General features: G+C 40.9%; 1 protein-coding gene across 1 annotated transcript in view; it reads right to left on the bottom strand.

The window, feature by feature from the left end:
* The window catches only part of LOC124278291, a 48,984-nt gene that overhangs the window by 15,367 nt on the left and 14,461 nt on the right, over positions 1-19,156 (bottom strand). Inside the window, exons 2-3 of the mRNA XM_046714018.1 lie at positions 14,920-15,068; positions 1,631-2,756 (exon numbers count right to left, since the gene is read on the bottom strand). Coding sequence (XP_046569974.1) covers positions 1,631-2,756; positions 14,920-15,068 — 1,275 coding nt within the window. The remainder of the gene's footprint in view (positions 1-1,630; positions 2,757-14,919; positions 15,069-19,156) is intronic.

Genomic DNA, 19,156 nt, shown 5'->3' with positions numbered 1-19,156 from the left:
CATCCTCACGTCTTTCCTTCCAACTCATGAAATAATAGTTTCTAAAATACCATTTTACTCGGGCAACATGTTAGTTTCACCCGGGCGGTCAGGGTTAATAGTCAACAGATCCGATGCCGTAACAGGGTTTAGGACTATGGCCCCAGGCTCCACACTCATCATAGAAGTCGCTTATAACGGCGAGCTTGATGATGGTTCATACCTGGAACTTTTACCTGGGGTGAAAATAAATTGGGGTATACCCGAAGACACCTACACACGTTGCCGTATCGCTATACGATTGGACCATCCACTGAGATTACTACCCCCCTTAATAGACTGCGATAGTGTTAATATATTTCAGAGTTTACCTATTGACCCTTCCCATATCTCCACATACAAGAATCTAAGTCTTATAAGCCTCAAGTACGTTGATCGACTATTAACTGAAACCCAATTAAAAAATATCTAATAAGATATATTATAGGCACACAGAATGGGTCTGTACCCAGTCGTAGAGGAAGTAGCGAAGACCCTGGAAACCATAGACGGGTTCCGCTTGAGACAGTTATGTGATGTAAAACGCCAACTAGAACAAGACCGCGACACGCGGAAAGCACTATGTAAAAAGTACCACAGAGCTTTCAATATCATAGACGGGGCTGATACTGCCCTTATGACAACCAGCATGGGGCTAGTGGCGGCAGGTGTTGGGTTGTTAGCTACCATCGTAGCTCCCCCCGTAGTGCTAGGCATTGAAATAACAGCTGGGGTGGCAGGGGTGTTAGAGTTGGTGCTTAAGTTTGCATCCCGCAGGCTGCATCGTAAGGCATTGAAACACAACGAGATCAGGGTTCTGGCTGAAGCAAAGCTGAACACGGTAAGTGAGCGTATATCCACGGCACTCACTGACAGTAAGATCTCCGAGGAGGAGTTTCGTTCAATCCTCTCTGAACTCACAAAATATAACAAAATGAAACAAGAGATTCGATCCAAGTCTCGTAAGTCTGCTATCAGTGAGGACAAGAAAATAAAGTACATAGAACAAGGGGTGAAAAAGCCCAGCAAGCCTTTATTACAAACACCAAAGAGATCATAGGCGATTCACATTAAACTGTTTCATCGAGGTAAACGTGACATAGTGCCACGTGGAGATCCTAGGATAGACCCGTTAAACCAACACACTTCAGCCATGTCCCCGGTGCGGCTGTGAGGTATACATGTGGAGTTCGTATCCCGCTGGCGTTTCAAAGTAGGGGTAATGGGGTGAGATCTAAGGGCCTGAACAAAAGCCTTATTTGGGAAATAAGGCTTTGCAGAGGCTTTGGTTGGACTTGGTCCAAAACCCCCATTCCCTATACTACTAGTTTAGAGAGATATGGTGAGGAACGGCACATGCCATCAACGTGAGATGGCACAGCGATAAACGAAGTTACCGATCATGACAATCCCATTATTCGTTACACATACTTTACTGGGGATCTGTTGAAACCGGAATCTCCACTGCGAGTGTCAATAATATATAATTGGTTCTATAAACATTCTAAGAATCAGGAAATACATATGACTTTCATAATGTATAATGCATGATTCTACAACAGAGCAGCACTTACTAACAATACTACTATTAACAAACATGAACTGAACTCACCTGCACATGACATGTCATGATCTTGAACAATCATCCAGGAATTAGATTTATGTGTGCTCAGGAAGAGAACCAAAATAAGCCGGCGATCTATCTTATAATGAATACTTGTTTTCCTCACTTGTACATTCAAGAACTTGCCAGTATCTACTTCTTTTAAGTCATAGGTGGTGTTGGCCTCTGCAGCGGATGGGAGCAAGATAAATCTGGCGAGATCAGATGACTTGAGAGGTAAACAAATTAGAAATTCCTTTCTGTCGATGCTGTCAGATTGTGTCCAAAACAAAGGGAGAGTCTTTTCAAAGTTCAAAAATGCACGATCAAACCCTAAGTAACAGCCGCTCTTCTGTTTCAGGTAGTATCCACTTCTACCGTGTATGGCAGCATTTTGGAGGGACCAAATTTCACTGTGGTTTCCATCTGGGCACTTCAGTCCTGCGTCTTGTGACTCATCAACCTTGTCCCAGTCCATCACACCGTCCACAATAATTGATGATCGCTGGATGCTGAAGAGAACTTGTTTAGATTCAGGATGGATGATGTAAGTGTTGTTGAGATTTTGATTTCGGCCGAGATGAGTAAGTTGCAGAGGAGTGCATTCTTCGAAACTCTTATTTTGATCTGTCAGACGATTATCTAGTTGTTCCAACTGTACACGGCATAGGACTTCTGTGTCAATACAAGTGCCATTGTAGAGCTGGAAAGCATATACCTGCAGTCTCATCAGAGACTCTCTGTAGCTGTTTATTTGATTCAGGGTGTTTCTAAGGTTGTAAATAGTTGATGAGATTGTTGTTACTTTTGTGAGAGTAAACTGAATAAAGCTACATCCCAAACCCACAGAGCGTTTCCCAGAAACTATACTGTTCCCTACAATCAGCAAATGAAGCTGAACCAGCATATCAGGAACATTCTTCAGGTTATTCTTCATGTTAGCTAGTTCAGTCTGAAGTTGCAAATGTTGCCCAGTAGAGTTGGAAGCCAAGCTACCTAGATTATTTATTGCCGTAGTCACTGTAACAGCTTGGTGAAACAAAACCAAGAACTTTCTTTCAAGTTTTTCAGCCTCCTGAAGTGTGGATATATCCTTCAACTCTTCAATCGATATTATGACTTCTTGCATACTTTTCTGGAACGAACATAAATGAATGTTAAAGGCATAATAATAGTATATAAACAATGATAATAAACTTTAAGAACAAAGCAGTTAGCTCTTGATATCAAAGATAATGGTCTCGGGATCACATAGACTTTCACTCAGGTCAACAAACAAATTTTAGATCAATGGTTAAGATATTAAAACATTTATTTCATGGAACGTAGCAAAATGATTTCAACCAGAAGGTGTTTGAGTCATATGCTGAAAAAGGAGCAGACTCTTTCCCATTGTTTTCTAAGTGCCCTATATATAGAAGCAAACCAACGTAATCTACATCTATAATCATGGTCATTTTCATGTTTTACCCCTGATATTGTAATGCAGTAACACTTGTCTCTGGATACACAAATAACCAAGTTCCGAATCATGATGTCACTATCTGGGAATGAGGCAGTTCGTATTCCCCATTTATAAAATAAACGAAAAGTCAAAATAATTATGTCTCAACATTTAAAACACCAAAACCGAAACAAAACAGTAAACCCAATGAAAAATCCCCGCACTGTACATTCACCGAAAGTGTGAATGTTAACTAAGTTTCTATGCTTCTGTGTAAATGTTTTCCCGATAATGGAAGCAATCTAATAAGTAATTTGTAACTCCTGGCTGGAGCTCGATATGGACGACCCTGTCCCTCAGCAATATGTCTAACTAACTGCCGATGTTAAACTGATTAACGCTGTCGTCAGCTATGACCACGAAATGCACGAGATTTTAAAACCCACGTGCATATACGCATAGCGACGGGTGTATTCGGGCGCGCTGACCCAAGCTAAAAAACGAAAACATCTATTTCCTTCTGTCCATACCCCCTCTCTTTGACAGACTCCTGTCAACACAATACAAACAATTCAATCAATACTAATACAATGCTAAAACTCCAGCATCTGCAATAAACTGAAATTAAATACTTTCCATATTTACAAGCTGAAAGTCCATTAATCCTCGAATATCCCACAATGTTCATAACAAGTTATATAATGTCACAAACAGTTCATATAACAGTTCACAGTCAAAGTTCAAGACTCACAGTTCACAGTTCAGTGTCAATCTTGATGTCACATAATCCAAAGTCACAGAATCCAGGGAATCTAATGTCTCCACAGAATCCAATGTCACACAATGCACAGATTCCAATGTCTTCACAGAATCCCGTATCACATAATCCGATGTTACAGAATCCGAGTCACAGAATCCAAGTTGCTGTATCCGAAGTCGCTGTATCTGATCTATCCAAAGTTGCTGTATCCGATATATCCAAAGTCGCTGTATCCGATGTATCCAAAGTCACAAATCTGTATCACAATTCTCAGTTGACCACTCCAGTGGACAGATCTTGTCTGCTGGCCTGGTAATCACTGATTGCCCAATTCGTACATCCACCATGCGAACATGTCCATCTCATCCTGTATATGTCTTCACAATCCTGCCAAGGGGCCACTGTCCTCATGGAGTGTCCGGAGAAATCACAAGAACAACATCGTTGGCACACAGGTCTCTGCTTGGAGTTCTCCATTTCCGTCTTTGGTTCAGACTTCGGAGCCATTCCTTCATCCAGCGCTTCCAAAAGTGTCTCATCAATTCTTGAATACGTCTTCAGCGCTTTCGTGGAGGGTAATCTGTAGTGTCTACAGATTATGGAGCAAATATCCCTCCGATCTGGCCATGCAGGAAGTCATTCAGTGTCAGAGGAATCATATCTTGGGGATGAGTCGACTGATAGGTGAGAGGACGCGAGTTGATCAGGGCTCCAGCTCCAGTAAATGCAGTTTCCAGTTCCTCGTCTGTGACATCACCATTCCCCAGGATAGCGAAGATGGCACGTTTACCCGATTTTATCATTGTCTTGAATACACCTCCAAAGTGTGGCGAGTATGGAGGGTTTAAGTGCCATTTCACTCCTCGATTAGCCAGGGAACGTTGAACAGCGTGTTGATCCAGATTGCAAAAAAGTTCCTTGAGTTCTTTAACGGCACAAGACTGGTTTGTTGGTGTATGCACCATCCAGGTTCTAATTCTCATTCTGTTATCGTTCAGTTACGCAAAAAACATCATACCCCGGAAAAAAGATAGGGGGTGCAACACTTTTCTACTGTGTATATAACGAGTTTGAATGGTCAGTCCACGATGACCTATGTGTGACTATTTTCCCACAATACTTACAGCTATAAACCCTAATGTTGATCCTCTGCAGGGACTGCAACAAGCCGGAATTTTAATAAGACCCATGAATTTAGTGTGCATTCCTAAGAGATGTTATTAATTCAATGTCAATGTTTTCTATAAGTCACAACTGTTATTTAGTGCAAGAAAATCTCTTTTTGTCAGTCATCAAATGTCCAACCCAAGCTAAGGAAACATGTCCTTCTCTCGCTTGTCTCTCTACTCTTACAAATTTCACTAAGTTCTTCTGCGATTGAAACTTTTATCACTTTTCAGGTCAAATGATCAGTTTTGATTTATTGAACTTCGTGCTTATTGGACAGTGGTTACAGTTTATTTTTCCTCAAGCTTAAGAAACATTGGACAGTTTTCCTTTGTCCAGCTAGCGATATTGTTGACGAATGCTTGTTTGTACTGATTGTTTATTGTTTTCTAACTTTCAGAAGCTGGAAAGCAGGAAGAAGGTCCTGACAACGATTGACTGGCCGGAGAAGAAGAAGCAGAAAGTTCTTCCTCTCTTGGGGAAAGAGTTAACATTTCTCAAATTGGAAAACCAAATAATATGGATTCATCTACATTGATGAATTTAGGAAAACATTCCATACTCACTGCTATTTATTCCCTTATTTCTTTTAATTATTCTCATGCCAATAATGGTTGTTATAACTTGGAAACTAGGTTGAAACCTACAACAAACTAAAACATGTAAACCAGGTTGAAACCTACAACAAACTAAAACATGGAAACCAGGTTGAAACCTACAACAAACTAAAACATGGAAACCAGGTTGAAACCTACAACAAACTAAAACATGGAAACCAGGTTGAAACCTACAATAAACGGAAACATGGAAACCAGGTTGAAACCTACAATAAACGGAAACATGGAAACCAGGTTGAAACCTACAATAAACGAAAAAACAGAAACCAGGTTGAAACCTTTAATAAACGAAAACACGGAAACCAGTTGGATTCTGCTTGGGGGAGTGGGTAATGAATCGCACTGGAAACCAGCCGGAAATGGTGCAGAATTCAGTTTCAGTTTTCATGGAAACCACAATGAAACTATAGGGAACTACATGGAAACCAACTGGAAATGGTGGTTTCCATGTTGTTTCTTCTCAGTTTCAGTGTTCCGGAAACCAACTTATTTCTGTAGTGACGGGCCTTTACTTCAGTCATTTTGTGTGACCTTTTCGCCAATATATGGATCCTATTCAGCTGTTCTCGGACATACTGAATAAAATAGCTGATGAAAGTATTCGCAAGTCCTCTGCGACACCGCACATTCGTTTACCGACGACTGCAAACAGGCCAGGGGTGAGTGAGTGAGTTAAGATTTAGAGTCACATCGGCAATATTGCAGCCATATCGTGACTATAACAATTTATAATTTAATAATAAATAAAGGTATTTAGTAAAACCTGTCAACAAAGGAGGTAAAACAACTAGGCTATCACAGATAGAAAGCTAAAACTAGCTGTAGCATGTAAGCATTAACACATTTATTACAGTAGTGGACAATACAATATAAAACCCGGGTTATAGGTCACCAACAGCTGAAGGTAGATCACCATACTAGGAACCATGGGGACTTACAGTGCTTTTGCTACCTGGCTGGGCCCTAGTTGCATTTACACCATTCCTTCAGCCGCTGGCTATTGTGGGAAACGTCTAGCCGAAGTTTAAAATAACAAAGAAATACTGCGTTGAAAAAGTCTAAAGTAAGTCTAAATTTTACTTTCAAAGTTTTGGGACTTACGTATCCTCTCAGGAGGACAATAATGTTACGATACTTTAACCCCCTTTGAGGATACAGCCGCTAACAATCGCAGTTACTAATTTATACTATCATGTTAAAATGTCATTTATCTATTTACAAAACAAATTATTCAAAATTTACCTAATGATTCCATTTCTTTTAAAAATTCAATTATTAAATGCTAATTTAATCCCAACTTTGTGGCGTAATGCCGTTGTAGTCCCAATACCAAAGCCTGTCCAGGATCATACCGATCCGTCTAATTACAGATCAATATCTTTAACTCTTTCCATACGACGCAAAATTTTCACAGCTGCACATATATCCTAGGGACGCGATATCACTCCAGACATCTACAACCCTTGCGTACTACCAAGATGTTTCCAGCTGTAGCCTCTGAATTCGATGGACGAGGTATGGCGTCAGAGTTTTTACAGTGTTTCCATGCGAGGGACGTGGTAACTCGTCTACTCATGCTAAACATATTTCACAGTTTTCTAGCCGTGTATCCCCCGTCCTGCAATTCGTCTACTTTGTGACAGTGTAATTTTTAGGATTTACTTGATTATCTCCCATGGCCAAAACCACGTGCCATATGACCTTGACATTCGGTGACCACATGGCGTTAAAATGGCTGTTCGTCGAAAATCGTATCTGACCACACAAATCAGGAATATTCCAAGTAACAGATGTCCAGAAATTGGGATTTGGGCATGACGTTTGATTGTTAGCCATGTTCTTTCACTGTTGACTGTTCTTAATATAGTTATTACCACAGGTAACACTCGTTTCATCGTTCTTTGGAATTGGATGTCATGACTCTATTATTAGTTATGACATAAATCTACTAAATTGTGACCGCCTCCGTGGTGTAGTGGTTAGAGCGTCCGCCCGGAGTGCGGAAGGTCGCGGGTTCGATCCCCGACCGCGTCATACCAAAAGACGTTAAAATATGGTACTTGTTGGTCCCTGCCTGGCGCTCGGCATTAGTGGGTACAACAAGGACTGGTCGGCTCGGAGTCAGTATAATGTGTCTGAGTGGGTTATTCATGCTTCACTGCGGCATGGTATCTCAGTGGGCTAGCACTATAAAACCAGCTTCAGTCTGGGCTAGTACAAGCAGCCACACATACACATACACACGCATGCACGTCGTCATATGAGCGAAATATTCTCAAGCACGACGTTAAACCCAATTCCACCACCATCACTAAATTGTAGTTGTGCTTCCACCGCATTGTAGTCACTGGATTGAAACGGCAACAGTAATTATAAGTGATACACAGCCCAGTGAAACGAAACTAAGAATACGAAATTAAAAATAATCGCTCGTGCGCAGTGAACAAGGCGTGTACAGACACCGGTCATTTTACGCAAATCAAGGCGAAAATACCACCGTATTGAAAAAGATTTTTATGTCATGTGATACAGAAGAACACGTAGATCACGACATACACAGCAGAGTCTTATATTAGCAAAATTGAGAAGAAAATCAGATCGTCTTTCTATACTTGAAACCGAGACGGCTGCTGGACCACGTGCGGATGTGGACGGTGGGCATACACCGGATGTGAATTCAACAGCAACTGTTGTCACCAATGACAATGTGACTGATGTGAATCCCACAATTTGTCATAGACAATTATAAATGTTTTTCTAAAAAAGAAAGTGACTTTTTGAACTTGGAGATAATGGTGCTACTACATAAAGGTTTTATTTCAAAGACATGTGAAAAACCATGGTGTGTGAATCCTATTCGTGTTGTACCTAAAGAGGGAAAGAATAAGTTCAGATTAGTACTCAAAAGCTAAACAGGTTTTTAATGCTCCACATGTGAAATATGACGATAGTTAAAAAGGATGATGTTTTTATTTCCCATGACCCAAAATATGGGTTTTGTCATATACCTAGGAATGTTAACTTCAGGCAATACGTTAGACTCAAGTGGCAGGGTCAATATTATGTTTTCAATGTACTGTTGTTTGGTGTAGTATTTCAGCCTACTGTAGTGTATCACCTTCACATATCACCATACAACATCTTCTTGTTTCACACACTTTAATCGCCCCAAGAGAAACATTAGAGATACATCACTAGGTTGGAAGAGGGCCGCCGAGTGACGTCACATAGCACTCGCTTATATTTATACTCTACCCTAAAGTAATCTCTAACCCAGCCATGTGGCAAGCCCATGCACGTGAATAACATGAATATCCTCACTCCAAAGCTCAACCAATCAATACATTACACCTACTATTTTCACAAGCTGCTACTTTACGTCACTTGATCTGCGTTTAACCAGTTGTATTGATGATTTTTATAGTCTGTAGCATTCCTGCACAGAGTAGTGCGAATAAGGAGTTGGTATTTACACGTTTAGGGTTTCGTATCAATTATGAGAAGTCTTGTCTTACATGTCAAACAAAATGTGTATTTAGGTTTTGTGGTAGATTCTAGAAATGACCCTTCTCAAAACCTTGGCAAAACCACAGACAAGTAGGGCTCTGACAGGTACTCGAGTACCCGGCAATGGGTCGGGTACGGCAGGACTCGAGTCCAAATTCCAGGGCCCAGATTTTCGAAGCTCTCTTAGCGCTACGATAGTCGTAAGTTAATGTTAATGTATGGCACTTACGACTACGACTACGACTAGAGAGCTTCGAAAATCTAGGCCCAGGACATGATTACCCGACAAAGGGAGATAGCTCTAAACTAAACGTGACCACGTGTCACGAATGAGAAATTTTGATCTTGACACTTCAAAACACAAAACCATGTGTCGCCTTTGCATCATCATACTGAGTTATGCAGGGAGCTGAACAAGCTCAATTAGAAAACATTCTAACATGAATGTCAGTGTGGACGATTCTTCCCAAAATCCAGTCAAAAAGCAAGCCACGCTGACGGGGGATTACAACCGAAGAACGATTGACTCAAAAACATACGAGACACTCAAACGCAAGGCCATTGTGATGTGCGTTAGTGATCTCAGACCTTATGTCACTCACTGAATCCGTTATATCGTACCATGTCCAAAGACCATCCATAGTACCTTATGAATTGAAGGAATATGCCAACACCAAAACTCAGCTTAAGAATATTCTAAAGCAGTCCCCTGGCGTATCTTTGACAACAGATATGTGGACCAACTGTGCCTTCCACGGTTACATCGCCGTCACAGGGCATTACATCACAGACGAGTGGGATCTAAGATCTAAAATTTTGCCACTAGACGCGTGGTGGATCGTCCATGATGCACTTTGTTACAATGCGCAATCTTTTCAAAGAAATTCACATTTGATATTGGTTAAACGAAATGTGTTTTGATAAATGTTCTGATTTTGACAATTGCTTGTTTTTCTGAGTCTTTGTTCTCTGCATTGTGGGTTGAACCTCATTGATACCCTAGTCTCAAAGCTTTTCAAACACTTGATTTTGTATATTCATAACCATTGTGACATGTTGCGCTATACTTCACATGAACTGGTTTCTGCTATGGGCTGTTTTCGCCTATGCTCAGTTGAGTAATGTGGCCCTGCATAGACCAATGCTAGTCAAACAAGTCAATGATATTAGGTTTGTGTTTCGTCAAATTGATAACCACGTGTTTTAAGGAAAGATTTCGTGTCAGTTTTCAATTCAATACAGACGTTATAACTTATAAGTGCGGCATTCTTGTGTGAAATTTCATTGAAAACTACCTAAAACAGACGCACGTAGCTCTCACTAAAATTTATGTTAGAATTTTCGGATACTCGAGTCCGATTTTGGTTACCCGTCAGTGCCCTACAGACAAGTGCTCGGTTTTCAGCCAGGATAGATGGTAGGGTAGTGTTTCCAGGTACGCTACGGCTTAGGGGGAGATTATAGTCTTTTATCTCGTTTATCTTGGTACAGTAGATTAGAGTGGACTAGTGATGCAACTGAAAATCTTCAGTGGTGGTTAGAATGCACAGTGGGATGGAACGGTATCAGTTTGATTCCTAAATGCTACAGTTGACGGCGAACTATAAACGGACGCTTCCCAGAGTGGGTACGGTGCCACACTACTTGGAATACGAACCAAAGACTATTGGTCAGTGGAAGTCAGCCAAAAATAATTCAAATTACAGAGAACTCCCTGCAGTTGTCATAGGTTTACAGAATTTCAAAGGTGTTATACGAGGGAAAGTAATACTAGTTTTGTCAGACAATATCACTACACGCGCGTGCATTCAAAGACCACCTGAAGTTCTAAATGTGTTGGTAGAACAGAAAGCTTGGGCTACCATGATCACGCCAGACTGGCCAGGGGCAACAGTGAGTCCACCACTTACACTTCCAAAGACCTGATTTTCAGTACTGGGATCAAGAGAGGCAGAACCATTAAGGAACAGAAAAAGGAAACTCCTTTGTTGGAGGATATGTGGAGGAAGAAGTTTTAAGTGATTGGTCTAATGTTGTAGATTGTTTGGAAGTATCGCTGTATCTACAAGGCATATGCATAATATACTACCCATCAAAAGTTTAGACTCACTATATGTTATGTATATATGTATGGTTACATCGAAGATTGATTTCTCCACTAACCTGGGGGGAACCAACTGCAAACCGTATGCAAATGAATTGCACGAGGATCATGCATCAAATTGATAAAGCATGTGCAAATATTGTGCATGTAAACAGCGGCGATTTGGTGTAATGTTTTGTTAAGAATTCGCCAATTTTCTCTGAGTTTCATCATTTATTGAACTCATGACAATACTCTTTTCAACGTTACGAATTTGTTTTACAATACATCCGTTCATGTGTAAACAGTACCTTCAACCAGTATGGAATGTTTTGCAAAATCTAGTTTAGAACAGTTGACTGAAGTAAGTGCTTACATTTACACAAGTGAGTCTAAACTTTTGTAGTATAGTATGTTTAGAGACTGTCAGTTTCTGGTGTCCCCCGCCGTGATGTTGCTGGAATATTGCTAAAAGCGGCGTAAAACCAAACTCAGTCAGTCAGTCAGCACTTTTGTGGTCTGTAGTTTTACAGCAGACTTTTTATGCTTCAAAGCAGAGGGTTCATCTAGAGTTAACTGATTTGTAAATAGATAAATATTGTCCTCTTGAGAGGGTACGTAAGTCCCAAAACTCTCAAAGTCAATTTCAAACTTACCAGGATTTAAAGCGTAGAATTTGTTATTTTAATAAGGCTAAATTTGACTACAATCGCCGGCTGCTGAAGGGATAATGTAAATCCAACTAGGGTCCATGTAGGTAGCAAAGGTACTGTAAGTCCCCATGGTCCTTAGTATGGTGATCAACCTTCAGTTGTTGGTGATCTATAGCCCGTTCTTATATTGCACCGTTGTCTCTCGTGATATATTTTTATGATAGCGTACCAGTTTTAAATTAAGAACTGTGATATTCTAGAAGTTTTACTGTCCTTTTACGCTATACATTTATTGATTTGAATATTGATATCCACTGTTCTCGTCACGATATGGCTGCAATATTGTCGATGTGACGTTAAATTTTAACTCACTCACTCACTCTTCTAGACCTCAGCCTGTGTTAAAGACAGCACTTGCAGCTTTATCTGCAGTCTATAAGGTTGGCGACATTGAGTCTCAGATTACTCCAAGCATTAGGAGACTAGTAGATGGGCTACTGAAAACTGGAACTCTAATTCCAATGAGGAAGTCCAAGGTTATGCCAAAAGAGGCATTTAGATATTTATTTATGATATGGGCAGGTAATGACATGCTATCACTGAAAGACTTGCCTTTGAAGTGTATCACTCTGCTGGCCCTTGTATGCGTTTGAGGCCCGTAGTTATATCCATAACCGGAGAAGCAAGGCAAGGAAGCCTTCGTTTTTCATGTGATGAACTGATATTTGAGGACAACCAGTCAGTGAAAATCTCATTTTTGGTATTAAGAATGATACAACTCGATCAGGGTTTACGGTGACAGTGCAATCTGCTTCGATTGAGAAGATCTGTCTAGTCAGAACTCTAAAGGCTTATATTACCAGGACAGCAATGATGATAAGCCAGACAGATGGATGGGAGACACTCAATGGGAGTGGAGTTGCGAAAAAGAGGCTATTTATACAGCCGGCTTACCAGATTCTTTCAGATCCGAAGGTTTCCGACCGACAGGCGATACTAAAGCGGCCAGTTGTGGTTTTCCGTCAGAGGTGAACTGTTCGATTGGTCGGTGGAATCACTGTGTCCACTGTAAAACGCCTCCTAATTATTCTGACAGTATTCTCAAAATTGGTGACTAGAGGCAAAATGTATTCTAGGAAGATGCCTGGTGGTCAGGTTTTTCTGGAGTTGGTTTCAACAGAGATGTTTGTATATTGAACTGTTGAAAATATAGATAACTATGTTAGAACTAGTCTATACAGTTTGGTCCTGCTTATAAGTTTTGTACTGTTCCACTAATGAGGAACATGCTCCTCACGAGTGGGAACGGGGTCTCTAGGCACAGAAGAGAAATGAAGATCATATTAACTTAAAAGTCCTGTACCAAAACATGTGTAGACACAATACCTGTTCCTTGACACCAACGGCGAGAGGCGGAGAGGTACTACGCCATCACCAATGGTCGAAAGAGCAGAGGTAAAACGCGTCCTAAACTGACACATTCCTGAGACTTAAAGATTGCGTTGCTGGTACTGAAACATCCTTCAATAATGGATTTCATGGGACCTATAGAAGAGCCATTGTAGAGACTCATCTCCCGCGGGGTGTTTCTAGATATACTAACGGTAAAGGTGCGCCAGGCTCTTACTGAAAAGACATGTTCGTGTACATCCTTGAATATGTTGTAAGTAACAATGGTGCAACGGTTGGTGCTACGCGACGGCCAACCAAGAACTTAAATACCGGCATTTCGTAGAACATTCTCTGTAAGAACTGCTGTATGTGGTCTAGCATTGTCTTGTTGGAACGTTAGTCCAGGGCCATGTCTCTGCACAAATATAAGCAGGTACAGATTTGATCAATGTACTGGGCATCAATTACGTTCCCTCGAACGACATCAAGGGGAAAATGTCGGTGTGCGCAAAACGAACCACATACCTAACCATTACGCTACTGCCACTGAATGTGTCCACTTCACGGACGTAGACTTGAGCATGACGTTCACCTCGCCTGCGGTACACTCGTCGCTGAAGACAACCGAATTCTTTTGTCTTTGATTGAACCTTATGTGTCTTGTGGCCAACACCAGTCGGTGTTAAAATTGGTCCAGCGGCGCGCAATCTATTTCTGACAGTTTGGGCAGTTATTCTTCCACCAAACATCTCCCTACTTGTGGAAGTTGCAGTAGCAGTCTGTTCCGAAGATGACGCAGTCGTATTGCTTGATCTTCCCGCAGTGGACAGACGTGACGCTCCCGGTCTCCGGCCGTCGGCAAAGGTTCCGGTTTTTATGCACTCTCATTCTAAGATTCTAAAAATTGTTTATCGTGAGCAATTAAAGGCCCTTGCACAGACCACAGACTGACCACCATGAAGCCTCCCCATAGCACGTTGACTTTTTCATTAACTGAAAGGCGTCGCATTTCCAAATAAAGATTGAAATGAAAAGCTTAATTTATTTTTTCTAGCTCACATTCAATGTGCGGGTTCAGTTTAAGCAAACATGTACCAATTGACTTCGTGAATTTGCTTTCCATTTGCATTTCGTGGTTTTCATCTTTATAGGCTACAACTTCAAGGTTAGCTCGTGAAATTACCATTTCATGAAATTAAAGCATTCACCCTGTTTACTACTGTTTAATATACTGATTAAACAGAAAAAGAAAAATGTCGAAATTTATCAGTGTAAAGTTTTCAGTTTTGCTGAGTATAGTTTACTAGTGGATAACAGAATAACGAAAGTTAAATTTGCAAGAGTAAAGCTATTTGAACATGATGATATTGCTGGACCTAGAATGCAAAACCTGGAGGCGTGAGACCCACGAGAACTAGAGCCACATTTCTGTAAACTATGCTAAAAGAAGAGAACAAAGGAAGATATGCAGACCAGAGAGGTACAATTAAACTCTAAGAAGAGGTTAATCCTTCGGACAGTTGGAAATTGGAGTGAATTGATCGTCCGGGTCAAATAATGAACCTTCCACGGGGGATGGTCGAAAATGGAAGCTAACACAAGTTGTAACCACAATGTTTACTAAGGTAAGCTCAACATATAGTTTCTAATGCAGCATAAAATTACTAATTCTTACCTCAATTCTGGATAGTGAGTCTAAAATTCTGCCCAGATCATCATTGTCAGAGGAATCACCAGGTGTTAACTCGTTTAGAAGTTGGTCGAAGGCAAAGGACAGCAGTTGTTCAGCAACAAATTTGACGACGAATGTAAGTGCTGGTTTACCTGATTTACAAACACCATGTTTAGCAGTCATGACATATATTCTTAATTACAGTAGTTGATCATGAAACATAAAAGTAAATATCAAATATCATAACAAGGAACAATGTTGACAAGGAATGTGTAATATGTGTGGAATGTGTGTATTATGTGGGTGGCATACATTCTTTGTAATGTCCCACTGATTCTGCTTATCATACAGTTTGAGTTCATCCATTGTTTGTGTGTGAACTCGCAATATGTCATCTGAAAATCGCAAAGCGTCCAATGGTCATCATCATGGTAAAAACTAGCACCAGTGAACATACAGTGGCTTCATATTCAATGTTTCACAATCAGTAGATCAGTAAACTATACAACAGATACCGGAAATACAAACCAGAAATTCTGATGATCCAACTGAAAAGGTAAATAATCTTGTCTAGTGATATTCAATTGCAAATTTGACGTCTTCACTGATAAAGTCGTTTTCTCTTGTTCAAGACATGGGACGATATTCAAACCTGGTATCATTGGTATGTAATGCTTGATGATAGCTGTTTTTGTAAAATATTGTGAGAAGTATCCGAAGTTTGGGAGAAAAAAGGTATATACTTTATTAGGTCAACTGTTAAATGGAAGTAAAAGGGCTGCATTACAGCTGGTTACAAATGAGTAAAAGTGTCATGAAGTAATACATTGTTCAATGTACATTTAAGAAAGTTAGGAGAAAATTGCAAAATGTATATCATCATACTCCCTTTAACAACATCCTGGATGCACACGCGATGCCATTTGTTTCAAGATTACAACGCAAGAGCACACAGGGCTCGTAGTGTTACTAAGAACCTCCAACTTTTGAGCAAAACCAAATAGAAAGGCTTACGATAAACAACGGAATCAGTCAAACATTTTCCGCCTGCTAAACCATTCCAAATAAGCAAGTCCACACGTTCAACAGATAGACTTTCTACATCCCTCTGTCTTCAAATTTACAAATGTGTGTAGTATGTATGTAGCGCACACTCCCGGTAATGTGTGTAATATATATATGAAGATGACAGTTCAATGATAGTGTGGCAGCACAATAATAGTGTGGCTGTAAAGATAGTTTGGCAGTACAATGGTAGTGTAGTAGTACAATGATAGTGTGGCAGCACAGTGATAGTGTGGCAGTAGAATGATAGCGAGGCAGCACAATGATAGTGTGGCAGCACAAAGGTAGTGTGACAGCACAATAATAGTGTGGGTGGAGAATGGTAGTGTTGCTGTACAATGATAGTGTGGCTGGAGAATGGTAGTGTGGCTGTACAATGATAGTGTGGTAGTAAAATGGTAGTGTGCCAGCACAATGATATAGTCGTAGTACAATGATAGTGAGGCAGTACACTGATAGTGTGACAGTACAATTATAGTGTGGCTGGAGAATGGTAGTGTGGCATTACAATGATAGTGTGGCAGTGCAATGATAATGTGGCAGCACAATGATAGTGAGGCAGTACAATGACAGTGCGACAGCACAATGATAGTGAGGCTGGAGAATGGTAGTGTGGCAGCACAATGGTAGGGTGTCAGCACAATGGTAGTGTTGCAGTACAATGGTAGTGTGGCAGCACTATGATAGTGTGGCAGTACAGTGGTAGTGTGGCAGTGCAATGGTAGTTGGCACTACAATGATAGTGAGGCAGTACAATGATAGTGTGGCAGTACAATGATAGTGTGGCAGCACAATGATAGTGTGGCAGTACAATGATAGTGTGGCAGTACAATGATAGTGTGGCAGTGCAATGATAGTGTGGCAGTACAATGGTAGTGTGGCAGTACAATGGTAGGGTGGCAGTACAATGGTAGTGTGGCAGTACAATGATAGTGTGACAGTACAGTGGTAGTGTGGCAGTGCAATGATAGTGTGGCAGTACAGTGATAGTGTTGCAGAACAATGATAGTGTGGCAGTACAATGGTAGTGTGGCGGTACAGTGATAATGTGGCAGTTCAATGATAGTGTGATAGTACAATGAGAGTGTGGTAGTACAATGAGGGTGTGGTAGTACAATGATAGTGTGGCAGTACAATGATAGTGTGTCAGCTTAATGATAGTGTGTCAGCACAATGATAGTGCGACAGCACAATGATAGTGTGGGTGGAAAATGGTAGTGTGGCAGTACAATAATAGTGAAGCTGGAGAATGGTAGTGTTGCACTACAATGGAAGTGTGGCAGCACAATGATAGTGTGGCATTACAATGATAGTGAGACTGAAGAATGGTAGTGTGGCAGTACAATGATAGTGTGGCAGTACAATGATAGTGAGGTAGTACAATGATAGTGTGGTAGTACAATGATAGTGTGGCAGTACAATAATAGTGTGGCTGGAGAATGGTAGTGTGGCTGTACAATGACAGTGTGGCTGGAGAATGGTAGTGTGGCAGTACAATGTTAATGTGGCAGTACAATGGTAGTGTGGCAGCACAATGATAGTGTGATAGTACAATGCTAGTGAGGCAGCACAATGATAGTGTGACAGTACAATTAAAGCGTTGCTGGAGAATGGTAGTGTGGCAGTACAATGATACTGTGGCAGCACAAGGATAGTGTAGCAGTACAATGACAGTGCGACAGCACAATGATAGTGAGGCTGGAGAATGGTAGTGTGGCAGCACAATGGTAGTGTGGCAGCACAATGGTAGTGTTGCAGCACAATGATAGTGTGACAGTACAATGGTAATGTGGCAGTACAATGATAGTGTGGCAGTACAATGGTAGTGTGGCAGCACAACGATAGTGCGACAGCACAATGATAGTGTGGGTGTAGAATGGTAATGTGGCAGTAGAATGATAGTGTAGCTGGAGATTGGTAGTGTGGCAGTACAATTGAAGTGTGGCAGTACAATGATAGTGTGGCAGTACAATGATAATGTGGCAGTACAATGATAGTGTGGCTGCAGAATTAGAGAGTTGCAGTACAATGATAGTGTGGGAGTTTAATTATAGTATGTCAGTACAATGATAGTGTGGCAGCACAATGATAGTGTGGCTGTACAATGATAGCGTGGCAGCACAATGACAGCTTGGCAGTACAATGATAGTTTGGCCTCATATTGATAGTGTGGCAGTACAATGTCAGTGTGGCACCACAATAATAGTGTGGGTGTACAATGATAGTGTGGCAGTACAATGACAGTGCGACAGCACAATGATAGTAAGGCTTGAGAATTGTAGTGTGGCATTACAATGATAGTGTGGCAGCACAATGGTAGTGTGGCAGCACAATGGTAGTGTCGCTTCACAATGATAGTGTGGCAGTACAATGGTAGTGTGACAGCACAATGATAGTGTGGCAGTACAGTGATAGTGTGGTCGGAGAATGGCAGTGTGGCAGTACAATGATAGTGTGGCAGTACAATGATAGTGCGATAGCACAATGAAAGTGAGTCTAGAGAATGGCAGTGTGGCAGTACAATGATAGTGTGGCAGTACAATGGTAGTGTGGCAGTGCAATGATAGTGTGGCAGTACAGTGATAGTGTTGCAGTAAAATGATAGTGTGGCAGTACAATGATAGTGTGGCAGTACATTGATAGTGTGGCAGTACAAGTATAGTGTCAGTAAAATGATAGTGTGGCAGCACAATGATAATGTGGCAGCACAATGATAGTGTGGCAGTACAATGATAGTGTGACAGTGCAATGCTAGTGTGGCAATGCAATTATAGTGTAGCTGCAGAATTAGAGAGTGGCAGTACAATGATAGTGTGGGAGATTAATGATAGTGTGTTAGTACAATGATAGTGTGGCAGCACAATGGTAGTGTGGCTGTACAATGATAGTGTGGCAGTACAATGAGTGTGAGTGAGTTAATGTTTAACGTCACACCGGCAATATTGCAGCCATATCGTGACGAAAACAAGCCATACAATAAAAGTAGAAACATTTTGAAGATAAAAACCTGTCGACGATGGACAGTAAAAAGACTAGAGAATCACAGTTATAAATATAAAACTAGCGAAAAGTTAAAATATTCCAATTAAAGAAGACAATTCAATATAAGATCGCCAACAACTGAAGGTAGATCACCATACTAGGAACCATTGGGACTTACATTTCTTTTGCTACC

Source organism: Haliotis rubra, unplaced genomic scaffold, assembly GCF_003918875.1.
Source record: "Haliotis rubra isolate DU_JTF1 unplaced genomic scaffold, ASM391887v1 Scf234, whole genome shotgun sequence".
Taxonomy (NCBI): Eukaryota; Metazoa; Mollusca; class Gastropoda; order Lepetellida; family Haliotidae; genus Haliotis; species Haliotis rubra.
This window is presented reverse-complemented; position numbering and strand designations above follow the sequence as displayed.